This window comes from Enoplosus armatus, chromosome 6 (genome assembly GCF_043641665.1).
Source record: "Enoplosus armatus isolate fEnoArm2 chromosome 6, fEnoArm2.hap1, whole genome shotgun sequence".
NCBI lineage: Eukaryota > Metazoa > Chordata > Actinopteri > Centrarchiformes > Enoplosidae > Enoplosus > Enoplosus armatus.
Window position 1 is genome coordinate 27,241,450 of NC_092185.1, and position 21,074 is coordinate 27,262,523.

Consider the following 21,074-nt stretch of genomic DNA (forward strand, 5'->3'; position numbering starts at 1 on the left):
GTTCTTCAAAAGACAGAACTCGATGTTTGTATCATCAAGTTCTGTCTCATAACTGTCTGCAAAGCATGCTTCTTTTGTAGTGCAGTTTACACTCCAACAGAGGAATAAAAGTGGATGGTACAAGCTTTGTCCCCCTCCACTCAAAACTATGTTTTGCTTCATGTTCCTACAGTTGGATGTTTGAGCTTCACTGTGCAGAATGATGAATCTGCAGAGTTTGACACTAGAAGGCTGTTGTCACATTCATCTGTTGAAAGTTTCTCTGCGCTCTGATTTTAAGGGGCAGGCCAACGGGCATGATTTGTGACATCACAAATAGTTTGGAAGTCAATCCTCGTTCAATATTCAGCTTATACAAGTGTGATGTAGAAACTAGAAGCCGCCTGTGCACATACACTGAGAATGGACTTCACGGTGAAGTAGGAGACATCTTGAGAACAGCAGGAAATCTTTAGAAATGAACAAAATTTGCATATTCGTATATCTGGGATTTTTAATGAGCTAGAGGGAGTAGATGTCTTTTTAAGGATTTTAATGTGGAAATTCTATTTTTTTTGCAGAAAAAAACATATCACACACACATTACTATTGTTCCAATCAGACAATTTGTATATATGTTTTAAGACATCTGTGGAGGGGATCTTTACCCACTTCTCCTCAATGAGTGCACTGATTGCGTTGTGCTGAGTCCATTGAAACGAAGAAATGAAGACATTTCGCTCTTGGGTGTGACTGGGCCTATAGCTTGCAAAGACAAGACAATGATGGACAACCGCGACTCCTTGTTGTTGTCATCCAAAATATGTATGTATGTAAGTATGTATGTTTCCCATACATCAACTGTGTTATGGCCTAGCACAGATGACCAACTCAAACCTTCCTGCTACACCCCTCAATGATGGTGTGACATCCCTCACACTGTCCAGAGGGCTGTCCTGGACAACCTCCGCAGATAATAGGCTACCAGTAGAGGGTCGTCAGTTCAGTCAGATCTAGTTCAGGCTATAAAAGCAGGCCCATGTGCTTAGTCCTCTCTCTATTCCTTCAGCTGACATCAACCCTGCATCTGTTTCTTTTGCACCTTCACCACTGTCACATGCCACACATCCATGGCACACATTTCCACTCCCTATGGTGTATGATATTTCATTTCATCCTGGAGAGAAATAGAAGGCTCCCGTTTATCCTTTGAGTCCTGGGTGACTGCATGCCTCATGTGACCCTGCACAACCTAGAGTGAGTATCACATTTTAGGTCAAATGGAAGAGAAGAGAAAGGGTTAATTCAAAATAACCACCGCTTTTGAAGCAAGGAGAAAGAATTCGACTCCCCAAAACTGCTCAGATAACAAGGCATTCAGGGCCACAGAGTGAACCTGAGGTGGTAGTCTTTCCTGACGACAACCATTATTATTATTATTATTTATTACTTTGTCCTGGCAAACATAATCCCTACCTGGATTATCTTCAGCAACTTTTATTAAGCAAATGAGGCCCTCCAGGGTTACGGAAAGATTGTGGTTTTGGTTAAATGTTGACAATCACGGCTTGTCTTGTGCTTCAAGTCACTGGAAAGTTTTTCGGTATTAAACCAGACTTTGATTTTCTGTGAACCTGCCTTGTATCCAACATATGGAAGGCAAAAGGCCTCACAAACAACCTTGTAGGATGTAACCGCCTTAAGCCTTCCCCAAGAATCTCTTTGTCCAGTCCCCCTGATCATCACCCACTGCACGACACATCTTTCACAGTATCACCATGCAGCACCAAGGAGGGACTTTAGAGGGGAAATACTGGTGACAGGTTGCTTTAGTGCCCTCTAACATGGGCATACCAATGTCTGCTGCTGGAAGACATGGTATGCACTACTTCTGTCTTTGAAAGAGTGTCTTACTTTAAATAAAACTCTGCCTAAACATATGTTTCATGGTTCTCTGGGAGGAAAGGTACAGGTTCCAGTAGATTCACAGACTGAAACAGATGGGCTGATATAGTGTCAGCAGCAGGATTTAGAGGATGATTCATGGAAATGAGCCCCTGGCTACTGTGGCATGGTAACTGTAGCAATGTTGTGTTGTTGTTGTTGTTGTTGTTGTGTGTGTGTGTGTGTGTGTGTGTGTGTGTGTGTGTGTGTGTGTGTGTGTGTGTGGATGTGTACGTATTCTTTTAGACATGTATTGCAGTGTGTGTGAGTGACAGTGTGTGTATGTGTAACCCAAAATAGACAAGATAACCTTTCTTATAATCCGCTGTGCCTATATCAAGTACTGATATGTTTAGAGTGTCCATCACCGGGTTTATGAATAGACAATAACACCTCATCTGTCATGAAACCTTTAATCCTCTGTCTTAGATGGATCATTCACATTAAAGAGCCTCATTTAAAGTCATATTAAGTGACATTTCTACTGATCTATAAGACAAAGCTAAACTGTGCGCTCAACAATGCAGGCAACTCTTGTCATAGGTATTTCTCAATTCCCTTAATTGCATGTTTCCCTCACCTGTATTTTTTCTCATGTCTGAGGCTCTTTCCACGAGGACAGATGTGGTAAAAGATGTGAGGATAGAGCAGTTGTGGAAAGTAACTAAGTATATTTACTAAAGTAGTTCTACTTGTGTACTCCTTTTCATTATTGTTTCACTTCTCACATCAAAAAAGTTTCTAATCACATGGTGATTGATATGCAATGTTGCACGAGACTGAATGGAAATGACGCTGATAGATTATTAAAATGTGACTACTGTTGAGCTACAACATGCAGTGATAAATGGCAAATGGTAAATGATCTCACTTATATAGCGTTTTTCAACCTTCACGGTTCCCAAAGCGCTTTACAGCTAAGTCTCATTCACCCATTCACTCACACATTCACACACCGACACACACCCCCAACCCGTGCGACAGTACGAACCACTGCACCACCATGCCGCCTCATCCATGATGACAAGCGGGAATGCAGTAGTAAAAAAAAATGGCCAGGCAGAAGAATACTTACTCTCCTTGACTATGCTATGAGATGCAGGTTAAAAGGATAAATGCCTGATCATGATGTGAAAAATCTTTCCGATGATGAATGATGAAAGCTATTTATTAATAATCAGGCTTTCAATTATGTAGTAGGAGTAATATCACACCTGACTGTAACACCTGTTATGTGTCTGTCCACGCAGGTATAATTAAAACTGTGGTGATGCAGCCTGGTGAGCTGCGGTGTCCAATCACTGACAGGTTTCCAGTAATGGCTTCCATTTAGAATGGTGTGTGTATCTTCGCTCAAGCCCCACTGGGAGGCGTCCTTGCTCTTCCATCCTAGTTTCTCTGAACAGAACTGAGGGCATTGACACCAGCTCTTTGTGAAAGTCAATATTTATGGATTGTCCTGTTGATTTTTCCCCTTGGACTCAGTCACTAGCATGCGTAAGTCAGGGAGGGACAACTTCTGCCCTTTTTGTGGCTGAGAGAATGCTGAAGCTCCCATTTAAAATAGAACTGCTTGATTTTTAAATGTGTTATTGAGTGCTGTACCCTACTGTCTAAAAATGCACTCCACAAACAAAATGGACAAGCTACTCAGAGCTAAATAAATGAAAAGAAATTACAGCTGGCAGTGACAGCTCGAGGAAGATCTTGGGAAACAAAACAGTTTTCATTCATTCTTTCAACCTTTATTTAAGTCTCGAAGAATCATTGAGGGCATGCCCTCATTTTCAATGATGTCAAGAGTACAACAGAATAAATACATACAAAAGAAAATAATGATAATAATAGTAATAAATGAGAAAACAAACAGACAGCAGAACACAATTAAAAACAGTTACATTCAAGAGCAGAGTAGCTTGTAATCATGGTTTTAAATTGACCTATAGGTACCATTGTGTTAAGTTTTAGTGAGTGTTGTAAAAAGGTTCCAGGTGTGAGCAGCACAGAAACTAAAAGCAGTTTTCCAAAATGTTGTGTTTGCACGCGTTAACCAATCACTTGAATGAGTCAAGTGATGATTATGGGACCAATTTAATAAGGAAGTGATATATGATGGTAAGTTGCCATTTAGGGCTTTATAGATAAATAGGAGCCAATGTCAAGTCTCACTGTTAGAGATGGATGAATCTAGGGGTTTAAGAGTGGAGGCAGAGGTCTATAGATAATATCATCGTAATCCAGGACAGACAAGAAGGCAGCGTCAATTATCTGCTTCCTACAGAACAAAGGAAACGTTTCTGTACAAATATCCAATTTTTTGTCATAGCTTGACAAGTGTGTCAATGTGAAATGTAAACGTATGTTTTTGATCCAGCCTGATACCAAGATATTTGTACTCTGAGACCTTGTCAATACTGTGTCCATTCAGCGTAGTAATATGCAAACTATTGTCCAGAGTATCTCTGGCTCTAGAAAATATCATGTATTTAGTCTTGTTGGTATTCAGGACTAATTTCAAATGAAAAAGTGCATCTTGCAGTTGATCAAATGCTTGCTGTAGGATTTCAGTGGTTGAGTGTGCAGCATTAGCAAAGCAATACAGAATTGTATCAGCAGCACAAAGATGGGCATTGCAATTTGTTATAGATGATGTTATACTGTTGATATAGATTGTGAACAGGACAGGACCCAGTATTGAACCTTGTGGAACCCCCTTTGACAGTGGTAAGAATACTGAACGGTCAAGTAACAAGGAAGTGTTTTACTTGTCTTTGCAAAGTGTGATAACATTTTGCAAAGTATTGCATTACTTCCTGTTCCTAAAAAAATGGTAAAGTATATTGATTTCTCAAATGCAAAAAAAGTGTTCTAGGTATAAGACAACTAGTACATAAATTTAAAAGAAACATTGCAGACGGACAAAAAAGGTTGATTTCTACATTGTTAACGTGCATTAACAATCTGAATGACTGAAATCACTAATATTTGCATTTACAGAGGTTTCACTTTTTATTTGCTTTAGATTTTTTCTTAAAGCATTTACAGGTATGAATAGGCCCTCAGTTGCTGAGAGAGAGAAAAGATTCAGTTAATAGTCAAAGCAGCAGTTCATCAACTTGGACTGATATGACTGAATTAGGAAGAGGTCAGAGACAATCTTCAGACAAATTCCAGTCAAGAGTTATGTGGTTAATCTTTTTTATGGTTGTGATACTCCAGTGGAATGCAAGATGGCAAATGGACAGGAGTTCAAGCTTTTTATTGACAACTTAACAATAAAGCCAGATGTTATGTGTGTTCAAGAGACTTGGTTGAAACCTCACTTGGATTTTGTAATACAGGGCTATGTCAACATACATGCAAGACTGGGAAGAAGGGAATGGCAGAGGGTGTGCAACACTCGTTAAACAAGGAATTCCTTACAGAGTCCTGGGAAAGGTGAAGGTCAAGAATATGTTGTGGTGTAGGGGAATAGCGCTGGTGACCATAAATTATTATAATCCATGTACACGACTAGAGTTGAACAGATTGCTAGAAGTTCAAGGTCAGGATAGATGTAGTCTGACTAACCGGATGTAGGCTCCTGGGATAAGTCTGGCGACTATTTCAGTCACCATTCTCCTCCCCTTCCGCTATCTGTGCGTTACTGTTTTCAAAGTCCCGGTCGTTACGTGAAACAACAATATCAACAACCTCTGATCTAGCAGCCTACACGCTGAAAATAGCAAGTTTTGACAAAGATTTGGATCTTTTTTAACAGTAAAAGTTGTAAAATCACATCTACATATCAGTCTACATATGTCGTTTATTATTTTATGTGCTGATTTGCTCACTATTTTGGGCACTGTCGCTGCATCCTGGGCCTAGAACCACCAAAGACGATTGTGATTGATTTAAAGAAATACAAACAGAACGATGATGGGACCATTTAGCTGCTAACCAATGCATTGTTGTTTCACATGGCTGCAAAGGTGACCTGTTCTATGCTCCTTTTAATGAGGCACTTACAGAAAAAAGTTTCCACATCCTATGTAAGACATTTCAGTCCAAATGATAGATTTGTCTGAATTTTCTCAGGTGAAACTACAGAGTTAGGCGGACACAGCCTTTGATTTTGTACAGGTTTTTGCACAGTAAAAAAAAACTAATGGCATGATGCCTCCAGTCTCATGCCTTTTCTTCCATCCTGTCTAAAGGCTGAGACAATCTTAGTCCAACTGTAACTGAGATCATTTTATCCTGAAGATGATTTTGGAAAATGAAGCCCAGTCTAGTAGGGATTAATGTTGCAAATAATTTTGTGTCACACACAAAGGGCATGTCTTGTAGTAAACATGTTTAATTCTAAAAAACCTGAGGCAATAATCCTCTTTAACACCTCAACATATGCTTCCACATGAATCAAGTAATATTCAAGTAATTAACAAGTGCAACAGCTTGCAGTAACAGTTATCATTGTCATTTTAACACACAACAGTGAGCACAGTGACTCAAAGAAAGTTCAACAAAAAAGATCGCACAAGAATCAGACAAAAATATTTATTGAAAGTTAATAGAAATAATGTGACAGCAAAAAAATTTCCTCAAAAGCAAAATTACTACTACTAAATATATACTAAAACTATACAAGACATTCGATTATACCATTCTACACTTGTATTTATTTATACAGATGGTTCAACAGATCCAGAGAATATCAGAGAACTGGAGCTGCTTTTTCACAGAGGAAAGTTACCACAGCAAAGCATACATCAAACTATCTGGGAGTCTATTCAGCGGAGATGATGGCAGGACTCTTGGGAAATAAATATGGAAATGTTTTAATTTGCTCTGTTTCGGTCCTCAGGACCCTGAGATCCTTCATTTCCAGCCAACAAGATATTTTATTACAGGTACATTCCAGGCTCATTTGACAAGGTATTTCAGTCATTCCTGCAGGGAAATGAGCAGGACAGGTTAGCAAAATAAGCACGACAGAAAGCCAGCGCTTTTCTGCCAGAGAAAAACGCTATGTGGACACAAGCACAAAGGCAGTAGAAGAATGACAAGAGCAGTGGAACACTGAAATAAGAGGAACATTTCTGTAATAGCAAAGTTAATTCATCAGAAAAGAAGAGGTCACTTTCAAGACTTCCAATCTACGTAGCACAGCATCCAACTGGTTTGTGTGAACAGAGTCAGGTAGAGGAGTCTGCTGTAAGCATGGATGTAATAAGTCTCAGCAAGAAAGGCAATGTATGCATGAAGTTCTCAGGAGGCTGGAATTTAGAATTTCAATATAAAAACATTAATGAACCAGTTAAGAGGAGCAATGAGTTTAATCTGTGATCCACACTCCGAAGCAGAAGGTGGCGGTTAAGCTAGTAATACTCACGAAGAACAAGCACAAACACAAGAAGAAGAAGAAGAAGAAGAAGAAGAAGAAGAAGAAGAAGAAGAAGAAGAAGCAGGAGGAGGAGGAGGAGGAGGCGGGGGCGGGGCAACTAAACAGAGCATGCGCTGGCTGTTGAGTCTCGACTCACTTTTTAAATTCAGATTGAACCGGGAACGCAGCATTGGGGAAGAGGACAGGGGTAAACGGATAACATAACACTGTGTAAGTTATCTTATTTAGAAGCACAGTTTTAGTTCTACGGGTCGATACACACGCAAACAGTTCAGTCCTGGCGCTGTCTCAGTAGGACGGCACTTCCCTGTTTTGTTCATATGCCTGATATAACGTTAACGTTAGTAACGCTAATGTTAATGTTAATTATGTGTTTTAACTGACATTATTCTTAAAGCGCTACAGAAGTAACGACTAGCGTTTAGTAGGCCCAAACATAGCTAACACCGACTTCAATTCGAAGTAACGTTATCATATCAAAATGTCATTTTTATGACGACTCCGAAGTTAGCTTCCGTTTCGCAGCTTCCGATGGGAAACAATATTGTGACCGATTCTCCGTGTTTTGCACCACTTATTGTTGTGAGAGGGTGTTACACATCCTAGTTAAAGCGTTAACGCTGTTTATAATCCATTTTCAGTTTTGTAACTACTGTTACTTGTATTTGTGAAAGCATAATAATAAATGTATATTTCACTGCCTTTTCATTTATCGACCACAATAGACCAGCTGTACTTTTAAAACCCCACTTTTACACTTGTCAAACCTGGACTTGATTAGCTCTGCTAACTGTTAAAAACACAGTTTCAGATTTGGTCCAGGTATGATAAGTCAAGCCATAAATATAGTGTTTGTTTTTATTTAATCCTGGTCAATTGTGTTTTGAATGGGGAAAAGCAGTGAAATCTCCCCTTTCCTGTTTACGGAAATGGGTCAAAAGTTTCACAAATCGAAACTGTGTGAAGCTGTCTTCAGCGTCGTATTTGTATGGCATCTAGTACTTTAGTCGTTGGATAATCCATCACTTAACTTCAGCTGAAGTTGACGTAACTATACTTTGTCATCTCTTGTTTCGGCTCTCGTCTGTTCTCCCACCAGGGCAATGTTAAATGGTGGGGAGGGTAGCTGCAGGGTGATGCAAAGATGTTGTTTTCTAGATCTGAAGTTATAATATTTATATTTTTAACGAATTGAATGTGTCCCTGTTTCAGGAAAATGAGTGAGCTGGAGGATGTCAGCCACCACATTTATGACAGGATATCATCCTTACAACGCTTGCTGGATCTGTCACTTGTTGGTATGACTTAGTGATTCATATTGAGACTGGTAACATTGGCTGTTTTAAGCTGTTTTAAGATAAAATAGGGTGCCATGAAATGTGTCATTGTGTTCTTCTTTTTCTCTCTCCACATTTAGAACTGCCTCAAAATAAGATTAAGAAACTTGGACAAGAAGTCTATGCACTAGAGGGACTTCTGGAGGAGTTTGAAAAATGTGTTGGCCAACAGAAAGAGCAACTAAAGCATCTGAAGGTAAACTGGAGGCCTATAGTTTGTGCAGTTAATGCTAGTATGAAATCAGTACTTCATTCAGCTGCTTTACAGTAAAATTCATCCAGTTGTGCACCAAGCACAATAAGCCACAAACCCTTATTAGTTTGTTTCCATTCTTGCTTAAATTAGAACCTGACCAGCACTGGATGTTGAGGCCAGTGTTGCTATTTAACCATATATTGGTCAACATTCACTAAAATAATGTGACTAAAATATGTAGTGAGCTGGACATTTTAGAGTCTAACTTGCTAGTCACTCTGTAACGGAGACACTGTTTCTAAATTACCTCAAAAATGCTTAATGATGAAGCATGTTTGTTTGTGTTTCAGGAACTTGAGGAGTTATTCAAGAAGGATTTGGGGAGTGTCCAGCACATTAAGGACAACATACCTGCGCACATGCCCAGGAAGAAAGTCTCAGCAAAGTGAGGACATATATATGATGCTTTTTTTATAATTGTGTGAGTTATTTGATGGTATCAGTTTTTTCAAATGTGAGAATTTGCTGCTTTTTTTCTGGTCTTAACATTAAAGTAAACTGAATATCTGCGTTTTGGGCTTTTGGTCAGTCAAAACAAGACATTTGAAGATGTCTGCTTGGCCTCTAGGATATTGTGATGAGCATTATTTGATTAATTGAGAAAATAATTGGCAGATCAATTGATAATGGAAGCAATGCAGCCCAAAATCACAACAGATGCTGTACAGAACTTTACAATCTGAACAACATATGACATATTCTATCTTTACACCCTTAATTCAAATATGGAAAACCTCCACAAAAATCCTTCAACAGAGAAAAAACTGATCTATGGTGTTTGGAGGATCAGAAAGATACAGAGTAACTTCTCTGTGCCACTGAAACCTGTAAAGAGTACAGATGAAAAACACCTGAGTATAGTTAATCAGAATATATAAACGATATATGCAATTTAGGAATAATTCACCACAATAGATATTAACTTGTGCACTCACTTTTTGTACCATGCTAATAGAAAATGGCCCTCATCTCTGAATGACTGACTGCTGTCTCCTATTTAATGTTCTCTCATCTCCTCAGTGGAAGTGAACCTGTAATGAACCAGAACGAAGCAGCAGACGTTCAGCCAGCCCAGCTGGAAAATGTCAAAAAGACCAACAAGAGCTTTGTCAGAGAGATGGAGTTTATCACTATGCCAGAGTTTGAGAGCGTCCCTCAGTAAGTTTTATCTACCACTAATAATCCAACATGATATGATGATTGATATTGTTCATGATGTTTTTGGGACACACAGCAACAGAGCAGCAACAAGTTGCCACATATGAATCTACTGGAAAAGACAAATGACGAGAGTAGTATGAATAACAGGTACGGCAAGCCATTGTGGAACTCTCAAAGCTTATCGATAAAACCAGCTCGTCCGCAAAATTGTTCCGGCTCTGCCTAAAGAGAGAAACTAAGACTAAGGACAGTCCTAATCATTCAAAAGAACTTTAATCTATGGTGTTTCAAGTTTTTAAGATTTCTGGTTTGAGTTTTTTAAGAGCGCTCCTTTCCAAATGTGCATGGAACTCTGTAGACAAAATGTAGTTTATCCTGAGGGTGGCACCAGAGAAAAGGCCATGTTGTTCCATAAATTCATCTTCTGTAAGGTGACCAGTTTTCATTTCAGACTCATCTCTGCTCTACACTGTCAGATTTGGATTAACTTTCTTCAGCTGTATAATAGGCTAACTCACTTTAAAGGTTCCATATTGTAGAAAGGGAGATTTCCTTTTTTGATTATAAAGCAACTATATAAATACTGGGAAAGTATCAAAAAGCCCAATCCACGGAGAAATGCACACAGCCCATATTCAGACACTGTGTCTTTTTTAAACAAGCCGTCAGGACTTTCGTAAGGTTGTCACAACTACACAGTCATCTGCTCCAGGCACAGCACGCCCACCAAGTACAGGGACGCACCCATGCACCCACTCAAGCTGGATTTATGGTCGCCGTAGTGTCTCTTGCGTGAGGGTCCATGTGCCCAAAATGATGTCATCACGCCATGCCGAAGGCTCCATAAGCTGTCGCAGCGCGTGGTCGTGCACCTCTTAATTTTTGTAAAATTTCAACATGGACGCCTGTGAAACTAGAATGGCTAAGCCAGTACGTCATTTCAAGCACCTCTACAATCCTTCCATGAGAGATCACAGGGACTGCCACATAATTCTGAACTCTTGGAGAGGGACTACCGAGATACATGTATACAGATACATTCTTCCTCAGTAACAACAAACTCTAGTGCAGAGTTCAGCCATGTTTGTTTATGACGACCTTCCACTTGTTTTTATTGAACACCCCCTGGTGTTTCAGGAAGCTGGCCTGTTCTAGCATATTTTTATTTAGACCTTTTTTTTCGAATAATTATGATGACGTGAATTTTGACCATACCCCCCAGCTCTACATGTGGATATTGCATATTAGAGGAGGGTTTTTTGTATTGCCAAGAAATTGTTTTTGTGTGTATGTCTTTTTAAGCTCTCTGTTGCTCTCTAAAGCTGAACATTATGTCCTACTCAGGTACATGAAAGGACGTATATCATATGATCAACTTAATGTTGCTGTGCAGAGCATTAACACAGCTGTAACAGCCAAGTACAAGATCGTCCATCAGTCGGTGAAAAGTCTCAACAATCATGCACGCAAGCTGCACCAGCGATTTAAGGACCAGGAGACCAAAGATACAAAAGGTACACTGACAGAAAAACTTCACATAGCAGCTGTGACTGTTTGCATATATTGTCTGATCAATGCCCTAACCTGAATGAATTGTGATGTGACATTTTGATCTGATCCCATACATCAACATATCAGTGCTTTCCGTTATTACCATGTTTGTTACCATTTTGCTAATGGTGAGTTTAATGTTCCGTAGTGTAAACTGAGCTCCTTATTTTCATTTTAATTGATCCGTGTTTATTTTGATTAAAGAGAAATGCTCAATATACTGCAACTTAAGAAAATAGTTATAATAGTCATAGATGAACAAATTATATATTATTTATTCTTTTTTTAATCACGGTTGGTTTAATACACTGCATCTCCTGACAGAACACCACAGTTGAATTTCAGTGTAACGTAACGAGTTGTCATCAACGTTCACTTCACCTGTATGCCATTTTAATGTTGATAATAATTTGGGATTTTGGGGGTAATGCAATAATAATAATAATAAAAAAAAACCCAGCAGAATTCAAATAATAATTCCTCCAGTTCAATATTAAAACTGACCATAAATATTGTTGAAATATTATTGAATTGTACTTTCTTTATTGGATAGTGAGTTATTAACAACATACAGACGCTGATACTGTTCTGACGGTTGAATGAGTTGTCTGGATAATTTGGCTGAATAAAACCCTGAACACTTTCAAATCTGGAATATGGGCATGAAGTTATGTAAAATGGTGTAAGAAGACAAATTCCATGTTTTACTGGAAAAGACTGTTGGTGACAGACATCATGAGTACATTTAAACTGACACAGCGCTGTCTGGTTTATGTCTTTCAGGTCAGTATTTTGTGGTGGAGGATGACATTCGTGAATTTACTCAGATAAAGGTGGACAAACGATTTCAGGGGATTTTGAACATGATGCGACACTGCCAGCGCCTACGGGAGCTTCGAGGGGGGGGGCTCACTCGCTATATGTTGTTATGATTGAACAAGATTCAATCGGATGGATTACGTTTTCTGTTTCTTCATTACTTTTCTTCATTATGGTGTCATAGTAGGCCCACGGAATTTGTAAATGTGCATATTCCCTGCTTAATTATAGTCACACTAGTATGAGGCTTTTTACAGACTGCATATTTGGAAGACATAGTGTGCACAATGCACAAAGAAAACAGTACAAATGAGAGGTTGTTGATTTGTCAGATTAGTTATATTGACCTGTAGTTTGATTAGGTTACTGACCTCATTGAGTCCACTGAAACTGTCATCTAAATGTACACACTTAGAATGTGTGTCCATGGATGTATGAATGGATGGATGTTGTGGTATGAATAATTAAAAATTTAATAGATTTTTCTATCTTATATATTACAATACAATACAAGGTGTCAACAAAATTCAGTATTTTTACTTTTAGACAAAATAAAAAGCAAAGGAAAGAAAATCGCTTCGTTATTAATACGTTTTTATTGTTTCCTTATTCATAAATCAGTTTTTCCCCATTAATACCTGTGAGGCGCCCCAACACAATTTGTCAGCCACAGTTTGAATGAACCGAAAACATTTTTATGCCCATAATCCATGACTAGCACATAAGTCCAATAACAAAGCACTAAGGTTCGGATCAGGCAGGGAACGGCTGGGAACTCCAAACTCAGAGACTTCCTTCCTGTGACTTGCTGTCTCATAGAGGGAACCCTCTCGTTCCTTGGGGTGAACACAGTGGCGCTCAGCAGGGGTCTAGTGAGTATCCCCACACCTGCCCACACACTCTCACCCTGGGCCACTCCAGAAAAGGAGTGAGTCCAGCCCCTCTCCAGGAATTTAGTTCCAGACTCCGTGCTGTGAACAATTGTGAGTCCAACTATATCTAGCTGGTACTACTCCATTCGCACCAGCTCTGATTAAACAAAAGTGCTCCAGTGAAACAAAAATGTATGATCGATTTACACTTCATCACATCATTGGAGCGCTGAAAAAAGTTGAGGCCAGCTCAACTTTGATTTGTAGCACATCACACAGCGACAATTGTCGGATGCCCGTTTGTTGCGTTGTCACCGGCTTCCATTGAAAATGACTTGTAGCCTGTTCCTTTGCCACTGGTAGACTGAACACAGCATTAGAGGGCGAAGCCTATTCGATATAGAATCTGGAGTTACAGTACGTAACTAACCTTGTATGAGTATTGGGGAAGCTCTCTAAGGTGGTGGGCATGGAAGTTTTTTCAGTGCTATACTATTCATATCTATACAACCAGTGTGTTTATGATTAAATTGTTTTCGAGAGCACAAAGTTCTTCATAGATCTAGCCTCTTAATTTTGCTCTTCGCCATGTCCTTAGACCCTCCTTGAGGGTCCAAAGTCCAGCCACCACAGTCTCACAAAATCCTGTGGGAAAGCACTGTAAATAGTAAATGTAGCCTAGTCAGTTTTAGTGAGGGCTGCCTAGGTTAGCAAACATGGGAGTCAACAAGCCATTCACATTTGGCTCCCCTTCCAACGTCAAGTGCAAGCTCATTAGAATTATTCCAACCCCCATCTGAGGGTTCTCCGTCCACAGTTTGACAATATTCTGAGTTTGTTTTAAAGATGAGACACCTAAATTCTTGAAGCTTAGCACAGGACCAGAACATATGGGCATGAGTAGTGGGAGATTAACCCTGACGTCTGAAGTATTTAGACATTTTTGTTTTGTCCAATGGGTGCGATGCAGAATCTTGCACTGCTTTATGCCATGCCTGGCACAGATTGAGGAGGTATGAACTCTTTTTAAAATAGACTGCCATAATTCCTCTGTAATATTTTCTCCCAGATCCATTTCCCAATCTAAGCACATCACATGGGTTGCATGAAGGTAGGGCGGAAACTGGGGCAGAGTTTTGTGTACAGTCTTGGACTTGCAGATAACAAAATAAATTGTTTCTAGAGATATTAAATTTACTGCAGAGTTATTCAAATAAAAAAAACACACCATCTGAGTACAGATCAGTGAAAGATTTGATGTCTGTTTTCTGTCAATCTATAAATGTCTTATCTAGTAAGGAAGGTTTGAAAATGTGGTTTAAGTGAATGGGGGATTTTAAATAGAAGGACAACCATCCAAAATGTGTACAGATCTTAATGGTTGACTTTATTTTTGGTGAAACCTGCTAAGGAAGTAGAGACTGAGGAGTACACTAAGGCTAGCAAAGAGAAGGGTAGGCATGATGAGGATACAAGAGTATACCATGGTGGCGCATCTCCACCTGGGTCTTCATATAGCCAGTGTGCAATGGGACGTATGTTAGATGCCCAGCAATATGCTAAAAAGTCTGGTGCTGCCATGCTCCCAAGACATTTTGAATGTAGAAGCATATTTTCTTCAGCTTCAGAATCACCATTGTCTGGTTATATTTTTCCATCATGCTGCATAAGGACATACACTATATGGACAAAAGTATTGGGCCACCTACACATTACACCTACAGGAGCTTTTATGACATCCCATTCCAAATTCATAGGCATTAATATGAAGTTGGTCCCCCCTTTGCAGCTATAACAGCTTCCACTCTTCTGGGAAGGCTTTCTACAAGATTTTGGAGCGTGTCTGTGGGAATTTTTGCCCATTCATCCAGAAGAGCATTTGTGAGGTCAGACACTGATGTTGGATGAGAGGGCCTGGCTCGCAATCTCCGTTCTAGTTCATCCCAAAGGTGTTCAATGGGGTTGAGGTCAGGGCTCTGTGCGGGCCAGTCAAGTTCTTCCACACCAAACTCATCCAACCATGCCTTTATGGACCTTGCTTTGTGCACTGGGACACAGTCATGCTGGAACAGAAAAGGGCCTTCCCCAAATTGTTTCCACAAAGTTGGAAGCATAGAATTGTCCAAAATGACTTGGTAAGATGAAGCATTAAGATTTCCCTTCACTGGAACTAAGGGGCCTAGGCCAACCCCAGAAAAACAACCCCATAGCATTATCCCTCCTCCACCAAAGTTTACAGTTGGCATAATGCAGTCAGGCAGGTAACGTTCTCCTGGCATTCGCCAAACCCAGACTCGTCCATCAGACTGCCAGATACAGAAGCATGATATGTCACTCCACAGAACGCGTTTCCACTGCTCCAGAGTCCAGTGGCGGCGTGCTTTACACCACTCCATCAGCACTCGGCGACCCCCCTCTGTAACATTACGTGGTCTGCCGCTGAGTTGCTGTGGTTCCTAAACGTTTCCACTTTGCAATAATACCACTTACAGTTGATCGTGGAATATCTAGAAGAGAAGAAATTTCACGAACTGACTTGTTGCAACGGTGACATCCTATTACAGTACCACGTTCAAATTCAGTGAGCTCTTTAGAAAAACCCATTCTTTCCCAAATGTTTGTAAAGGCAGACTGCATGGCTAGGTGCTTGATTTTATACACCTGTGGCAATGGGACTGAATGAAACACCTGAATTCAATGATGAGGAGTGGCCCAATACTTCTGTCCATATAGTGTAAGTCGGCTAACCTTTTTTTATTTTTTTTAAAACCCTTTCACGCATGGCGTCCACTACAGTGGACAGATATTTTGAAGCCATTTTAATATTTTTCTTTTACATTTTTTTCTGTGACTAAAAAAGGCTACACCTGTCCACTACAGTGGACATTATGCTCCAAAGGGTATATTCTGCCTATTGGGCCTCGATGTAGATTCTGCCTTATTAAAATTATGGTATAATTTACACTTGAATAGTTTTGTGTGTATTCATACCATTTGTCCTAGTAGATGTTTTAAAAATATATGTTTTTTTTAGACCTACTTTGAGTTCCATTGAATCACTTTTTATACTGTTGATATTTGCTCAGACAGCAATGTGCGATTTTGGGGAATGGCCGTTCAGTATTCTTACCACTGTCAAAGGGGGTTCCACAAGGTTCAATACTGGGTCCTGTCCTGTTCACAATCTATATCAACAATATAACATCATCTATCTACAAATTGCAATGCCCATCTTCATACGGATGATACAATTCTGTATTGCTTTGCTAATACTGCACACTCAGCCACTGAAATCCTACAGCAAGCAAGATGTACTTTTTAATTTGAAATTAGTCCTGAATACCAACAAGACTTAATACATGATATTCTCTAGAGCCAGAGATACTGTGGACGATAGTTTGTATATTACTACGCTGAATGGACACAGTATTGACAAGGTCTCAGAGTACAAATATCTTGGTATCAGGCTGGATCAAAAACTTACGTTTACATTTCACATTGACACACTTGTCAGCAAGCTATGACAAAAAATTTGATATTTGTACAGAAACTTTTCCTTTGTTCTGTAGGAAGCGGATAATTGAGGCTGTCTTCTTGTTTGTCCTGGATTACGGTGATATTATCTATAGACCTCTGCCTCCACTCTTAAACCCCTAGATTCAGTTCATCACTCTGTCCTACAATTTATTACCGGTGACAGTTATTCTACTCATCATTGCATTTTGTACGAAAAGGTTGGGTGGCCATCTCTAACAGTGAGACCTGACAGGCATTGGTTCCTATTTATCTATAAAGCCCTAAATGGCAACTTACCATCATATATCGCTTCCTTATTAAATTGGCCCCATGATCATTACTTGACTGTTTTTAATTGTGTTCTGCTGTCTGTTTGTTTTCTCATTAATTATTATTGTTATTGTTATTGTTGTAATCATTGTCAACGTCATTGAAAATGAGGGCATGCCCTCAATGATTCTTCGAGACTTAAATAAAGGTTGGATGAATGAAATGAATGATGCATGGTATCCACTGCAGTGGACAGATATCAAAATAAAGCATTGAGGAAAAAAGTTATTGGCATTGGATTTTGCACTTGTTTAAAAGTAAAAACAAACCAAATATGAATCATAATGCAGCTGTATGATCTGTCCATTAAATGCTTCTTTGACATTACGAACTACGGGCTTGATGCACAAAACAACAGGATATAACTATGTTGTCCGCTGTCAAGCATGTTTTCTTGAGCCGTAGAAAATACCCATAATATTTGTCTGGTCACAAGAAACAGACCCAAAATGGTCATGACACTACTTTTGCTGATTGGAGTCTGGCATTCTTTATTTAGCAAATTCTGTATCTGTGATGAAGTTACTTTTCAATCTCTCAGGGAACTGATGTATTGATCCCCGGTAGATATGACCTCAGATAGCTAAACTTGTCTGTTTTTGTCAGGTTGGTGTTTGTGTGTACAGCCATCGCAAACTGTCCCCATAAGTACTGTCACTGTCTGATATCCCCGGCATATTTATTTATTATTACAGGTTTTGGCAGTTTCACATTATTACGCATGTGGTCTGCTTCAAAAGACATTACAGATACTGCATCTCCTTGAGCTTTCCTAAGCGCTCCTCTTATTTTGGTCGATCTCAGTGTTATATATTCCTTATACTCTAAAACTCTTGTCAGTTCCTCTTCCAATTCCATAGTCTTTGTTTCATCCTCAACTTCCCTGTCTATTTTGCCCAAACATTCCTCTTTTATCACTAGTTGATGAAACTCAACTCTTAAAGGACGTCAGGATCACTCGCTGATTTACAAAGTACATCATCAATCTTACTTATTACAGACCAACCACAGAGACATACTGTTGGCACACAATTGTCTTTGAGAACTTTTCAGAAGGACAGCAGACAGCAGTACTGCATGGGTTTCGCAAAAGAAGTGTGCATATCCACTCACTGCATGAAAAGTGGGATTTCCGTCAGTCACCCCAAACTGCTGTAGAAGTGCCAGGAAGTGACGTGGGGTTTCAATTTCTGGCAGTTTCACAAGCCTGAGAAGCTTGAGGTGGAATGGAGACATCTACACTACTGTATAGTTTTCTGCTGACAATAAATATTGTGCTGCCACTGATCTGCTGTAAATCCTGTATAGCCAGGTGAAATTCACCTCCTTTGACCCTCTTCAGCCAGTCCCACCAGATGACTCTATCCAGTGTACACCCAATTGCTATCCGTGGCAGGGGAAAGTTTCTGCATGATCTTGTGATCCTGCGAATCCAGCTGACTTGTAATGCGATTTGGACCGCAGAACTGCTTATGTGCTTACCACGTTCTCACATGACGTGAGAGTGACAGTTGATGGGGGACACAGTATATTGGTGCAAGAGAAGAGAAGCATTCCCAGTACTCCAGAGCCTGCGCAGCTGGCACGCTTCCTATGCGTACAGGAATTGAACCCTTGTCAAGCAGTTGACCCGGAACCATGTCTGCTGCTCACATGCAAAGCGAATGACAAGCAGATATTGATAGCAAACACAACGAATACTACTTTGACGGCATAATATTCTGTGATCAGAAAAGTAGTGTTGCAAATGTGATCGATGTGTCACACTTCAAATATAGGCAACTTTGCCTGGTTTCTTAACCAGCCCACTTGATTTCTCTAGGTTCCATGGTATAATGGTCAGCACTCTGGACTTTGAATCCAGTCCAATCCAGTCAGATATGCTGCTATACCAGGGGTGGGCAAACTTTTTGACTCGCGGGCCACAATGGGTTCTAAAATTTGACAGAGGGGCCGGGCCAGGAACAGATGGATGGAGTGTTTGTGTGAACTAATATAAATGACATGTAAAAGCCATTACATGAAAGGATTTGGCCTTTAACAGGTAGCAAAGCATGAATATGCAAAGCTCATTGTACAAATTGTTTTCCAAATGCATTCATTTCATAACACAGTAGAGAAACTCGCGTTCAGTTTCAGTGGGAACAGTGTTGTTGATCTCCCTTTTTTGCCAGTGCATCAAAGTCTGGAGTTATTTTTGTTGTGGCAATTCTCAGGATAGATCCGAGGTGTTGGTCAGTTAACTTGGATCTGTGACGGGCTTTGTTGATGTTCATGACGCTGAATGTCTGCTCACATACGTAGGTCGAGCCAAACAACATCAGCATCTTCTGTGCCGTCCTCCGGAGGTTTGGAAACGTGGCTTCGTTAAGTGAAGCATATAAGTCATTCAGTTTAAGAGAGTTGAACTTCTCCTTTAAGACGGAGTCAGACTGAAGATCGATCAGTTACAATTGCAGCTCCTGTGCTGCTGTTTCAGGGTCTTGTGACAGGGGACAGGACACCAGCTGAAGCGATTTTTAAATTTTTTCAAAATCAGAGAACCGACGGCAGAATTCTCCGTGCAGGTCGTCCAGTGATTTGCTGTATTTCTTCGCGTTTCGGGTCGCCTCTATCTGCATGGCTAGTGTGGGAAAATGAGCGAAAGATTTGTTTGAAATTTGTCTGGAGAATAAAGTCAGCTTGGATTTGAAGGCTCTAACATTTGTGTACATGTCGTGCACAAAGTGATCTTTCCCCTGTAGCTTCACGTTCAGCTCATTCATGTGTGAAAATATGTCCACAGCAAACGCAAAGTCACAAAGCCAGTTCTTGTCGCTTAGCTCAGGAAATTCGGCGGATTTCCCCATTAACTCCAAAAATGCGCTAATCTCCTCTTTGAGCTCCCACACTTTGCCCAAACTTAACCAGCGGACATGAGAGTGGTATAGTAAGTCCTGGTGAGCCGCATCGGTTTCCTCCAGGAACGTAATAAACTGACGATGCTGAAGTCCCCTTGCTCGTATAAAGTTAACAAGTTTTACGACTGGATTCACGACATGATTAAGCTGCAATATAGACTTATTATAGAGATTCCTGATGAATGATGCAGTGAAGGAAAATAACATCCTGGTCAGGGTTTTCCTCTTTCACTTTATCCTGGATTATTTTCAGCAGCCCAAGGTTTTTTCCAGTTAAATTTGGCGATCCATCCGTGGTGACATTGGCAAGTTTACTCCAAGGTAGCTTCATTCTCTCGATGACAGCAGACACCTGGTTATACAAGTCCTCTCCCCGCGTTTTTCCTTTCAGGGACTCCATGGTCAAAAACTCCTCCGTTATCTCAAAACTGTTGTTAATCCCTCGGATAAAAATTTGGAGCTGAGCAGTGTCTTTTATGTCGTTACTTTCATCCAGTGCTAGTGAATATAACGTAAAGGACTCTGGCTATATCTTCGTCAATCAGTTCCACATGGCGAGTCACAGTCCTGCGTGATAAACTAATTTTTTCAAACTTGCCTTTGCTCTCCGGACACAGGAGACCTGCTGTCTCTACCATGCATTCTTTCAAAAACTCGCCTTCGGAGAAAGGCTCGCTAGCCTTTGCTAATTTGAATGCCAGCAAAAAACTTGCCTTGGTACTTGACTCAGTTTGTTGGTGAAAATTTTTTTGCTGAGTCAGTAAATTAGCCGTCAACCTCTGAGCCGTAGCAGCCCGTTCTTGCGTTGACTGCTTGCTAGCGTAGTTAGCATGCTTCATGGCGAAGTGACGGCTGATATTGTATTCTTTGAAAACCGCAACAGTTTCTTGGCATATCAGGCATACAGCCGTTGATCAGACTTCAGTGAAAAAATATTTTGTTGTCCACTCATTATTAAACACTCGGCACTCACTGTCCACTTTTCTCTTCTTTGGTCCGCTCATTTTTACAGAAGGGCTCAAA

General features: G+C 40.1%; 1 protein-coding gene and 1 pseudogene across 1 annotated transcript; one reads left to right on the plus strand and one right to left on the minus strand.

Annotated features, from left to right (window-relative positions):
- The first annotated feature begins 7,477 nt into the window (after window positions 1-7,477).
- Window positions 7,478-12,991, plus strand: ska1 (spindle and kinetochore associated complex subunit 1). The gene is made up of 7 exons (XM_070907935.1): window positions 7,478-7,519; window positions 8,522-8,607; window positions 8,727-8,842; window positions 9,193-9,287; window positions 9,923-10,060; window positions 11,408-11,577; window positions 12,398-12,991. The coding sequence occupies exons 2-7, from the start codon at window positions 8,526-8,528 to the stop codon at window positions 12,544-12,546; spliced, it is 750 nt and encodes a 249-aa protein (XP_070764036.1). The 5' UTR covers window positions 7,478-7,519; window positions 8,522-8,525; the 3' UTR covers window positions 12,547-12,991.
- Window positions 12,992-19,670: 6,679 nt separating this feature from the next.
- LOC139286365 (general transcription factor II-I repeat domain-containing protein 2A-like) lies at window positions 19,671-20,451 on the minus strand (annotated as a pseudogene).
- Window positions 20,452-21,074: the final 623 nt, after the last annotated feature.

Bases quoted from the DNA above. Each gene is read 5' to 3' on its own strand.
- ska1 (XM_070907935.1), top strand. From the start codon at position 8,526: ATGAGTGAGCTGGAGGATGTCAGCCACCACATTTATGACAGGATATCA. The intron at 8,843-9,192 runs GTAAACTGGAGG...TTTGTGTTTCAG, and splicing joins AGCAACTAAAGCATCTGAAG to GAACTTGAGGAGTTATTCAA. The intron at 11,578-12,397 runs GTACACTGACAG...TATGTCTTTCAG, and splicing joins GGAGACCAAAGATACAAAAG to GTCAGTATTTTGTGGTGGAG.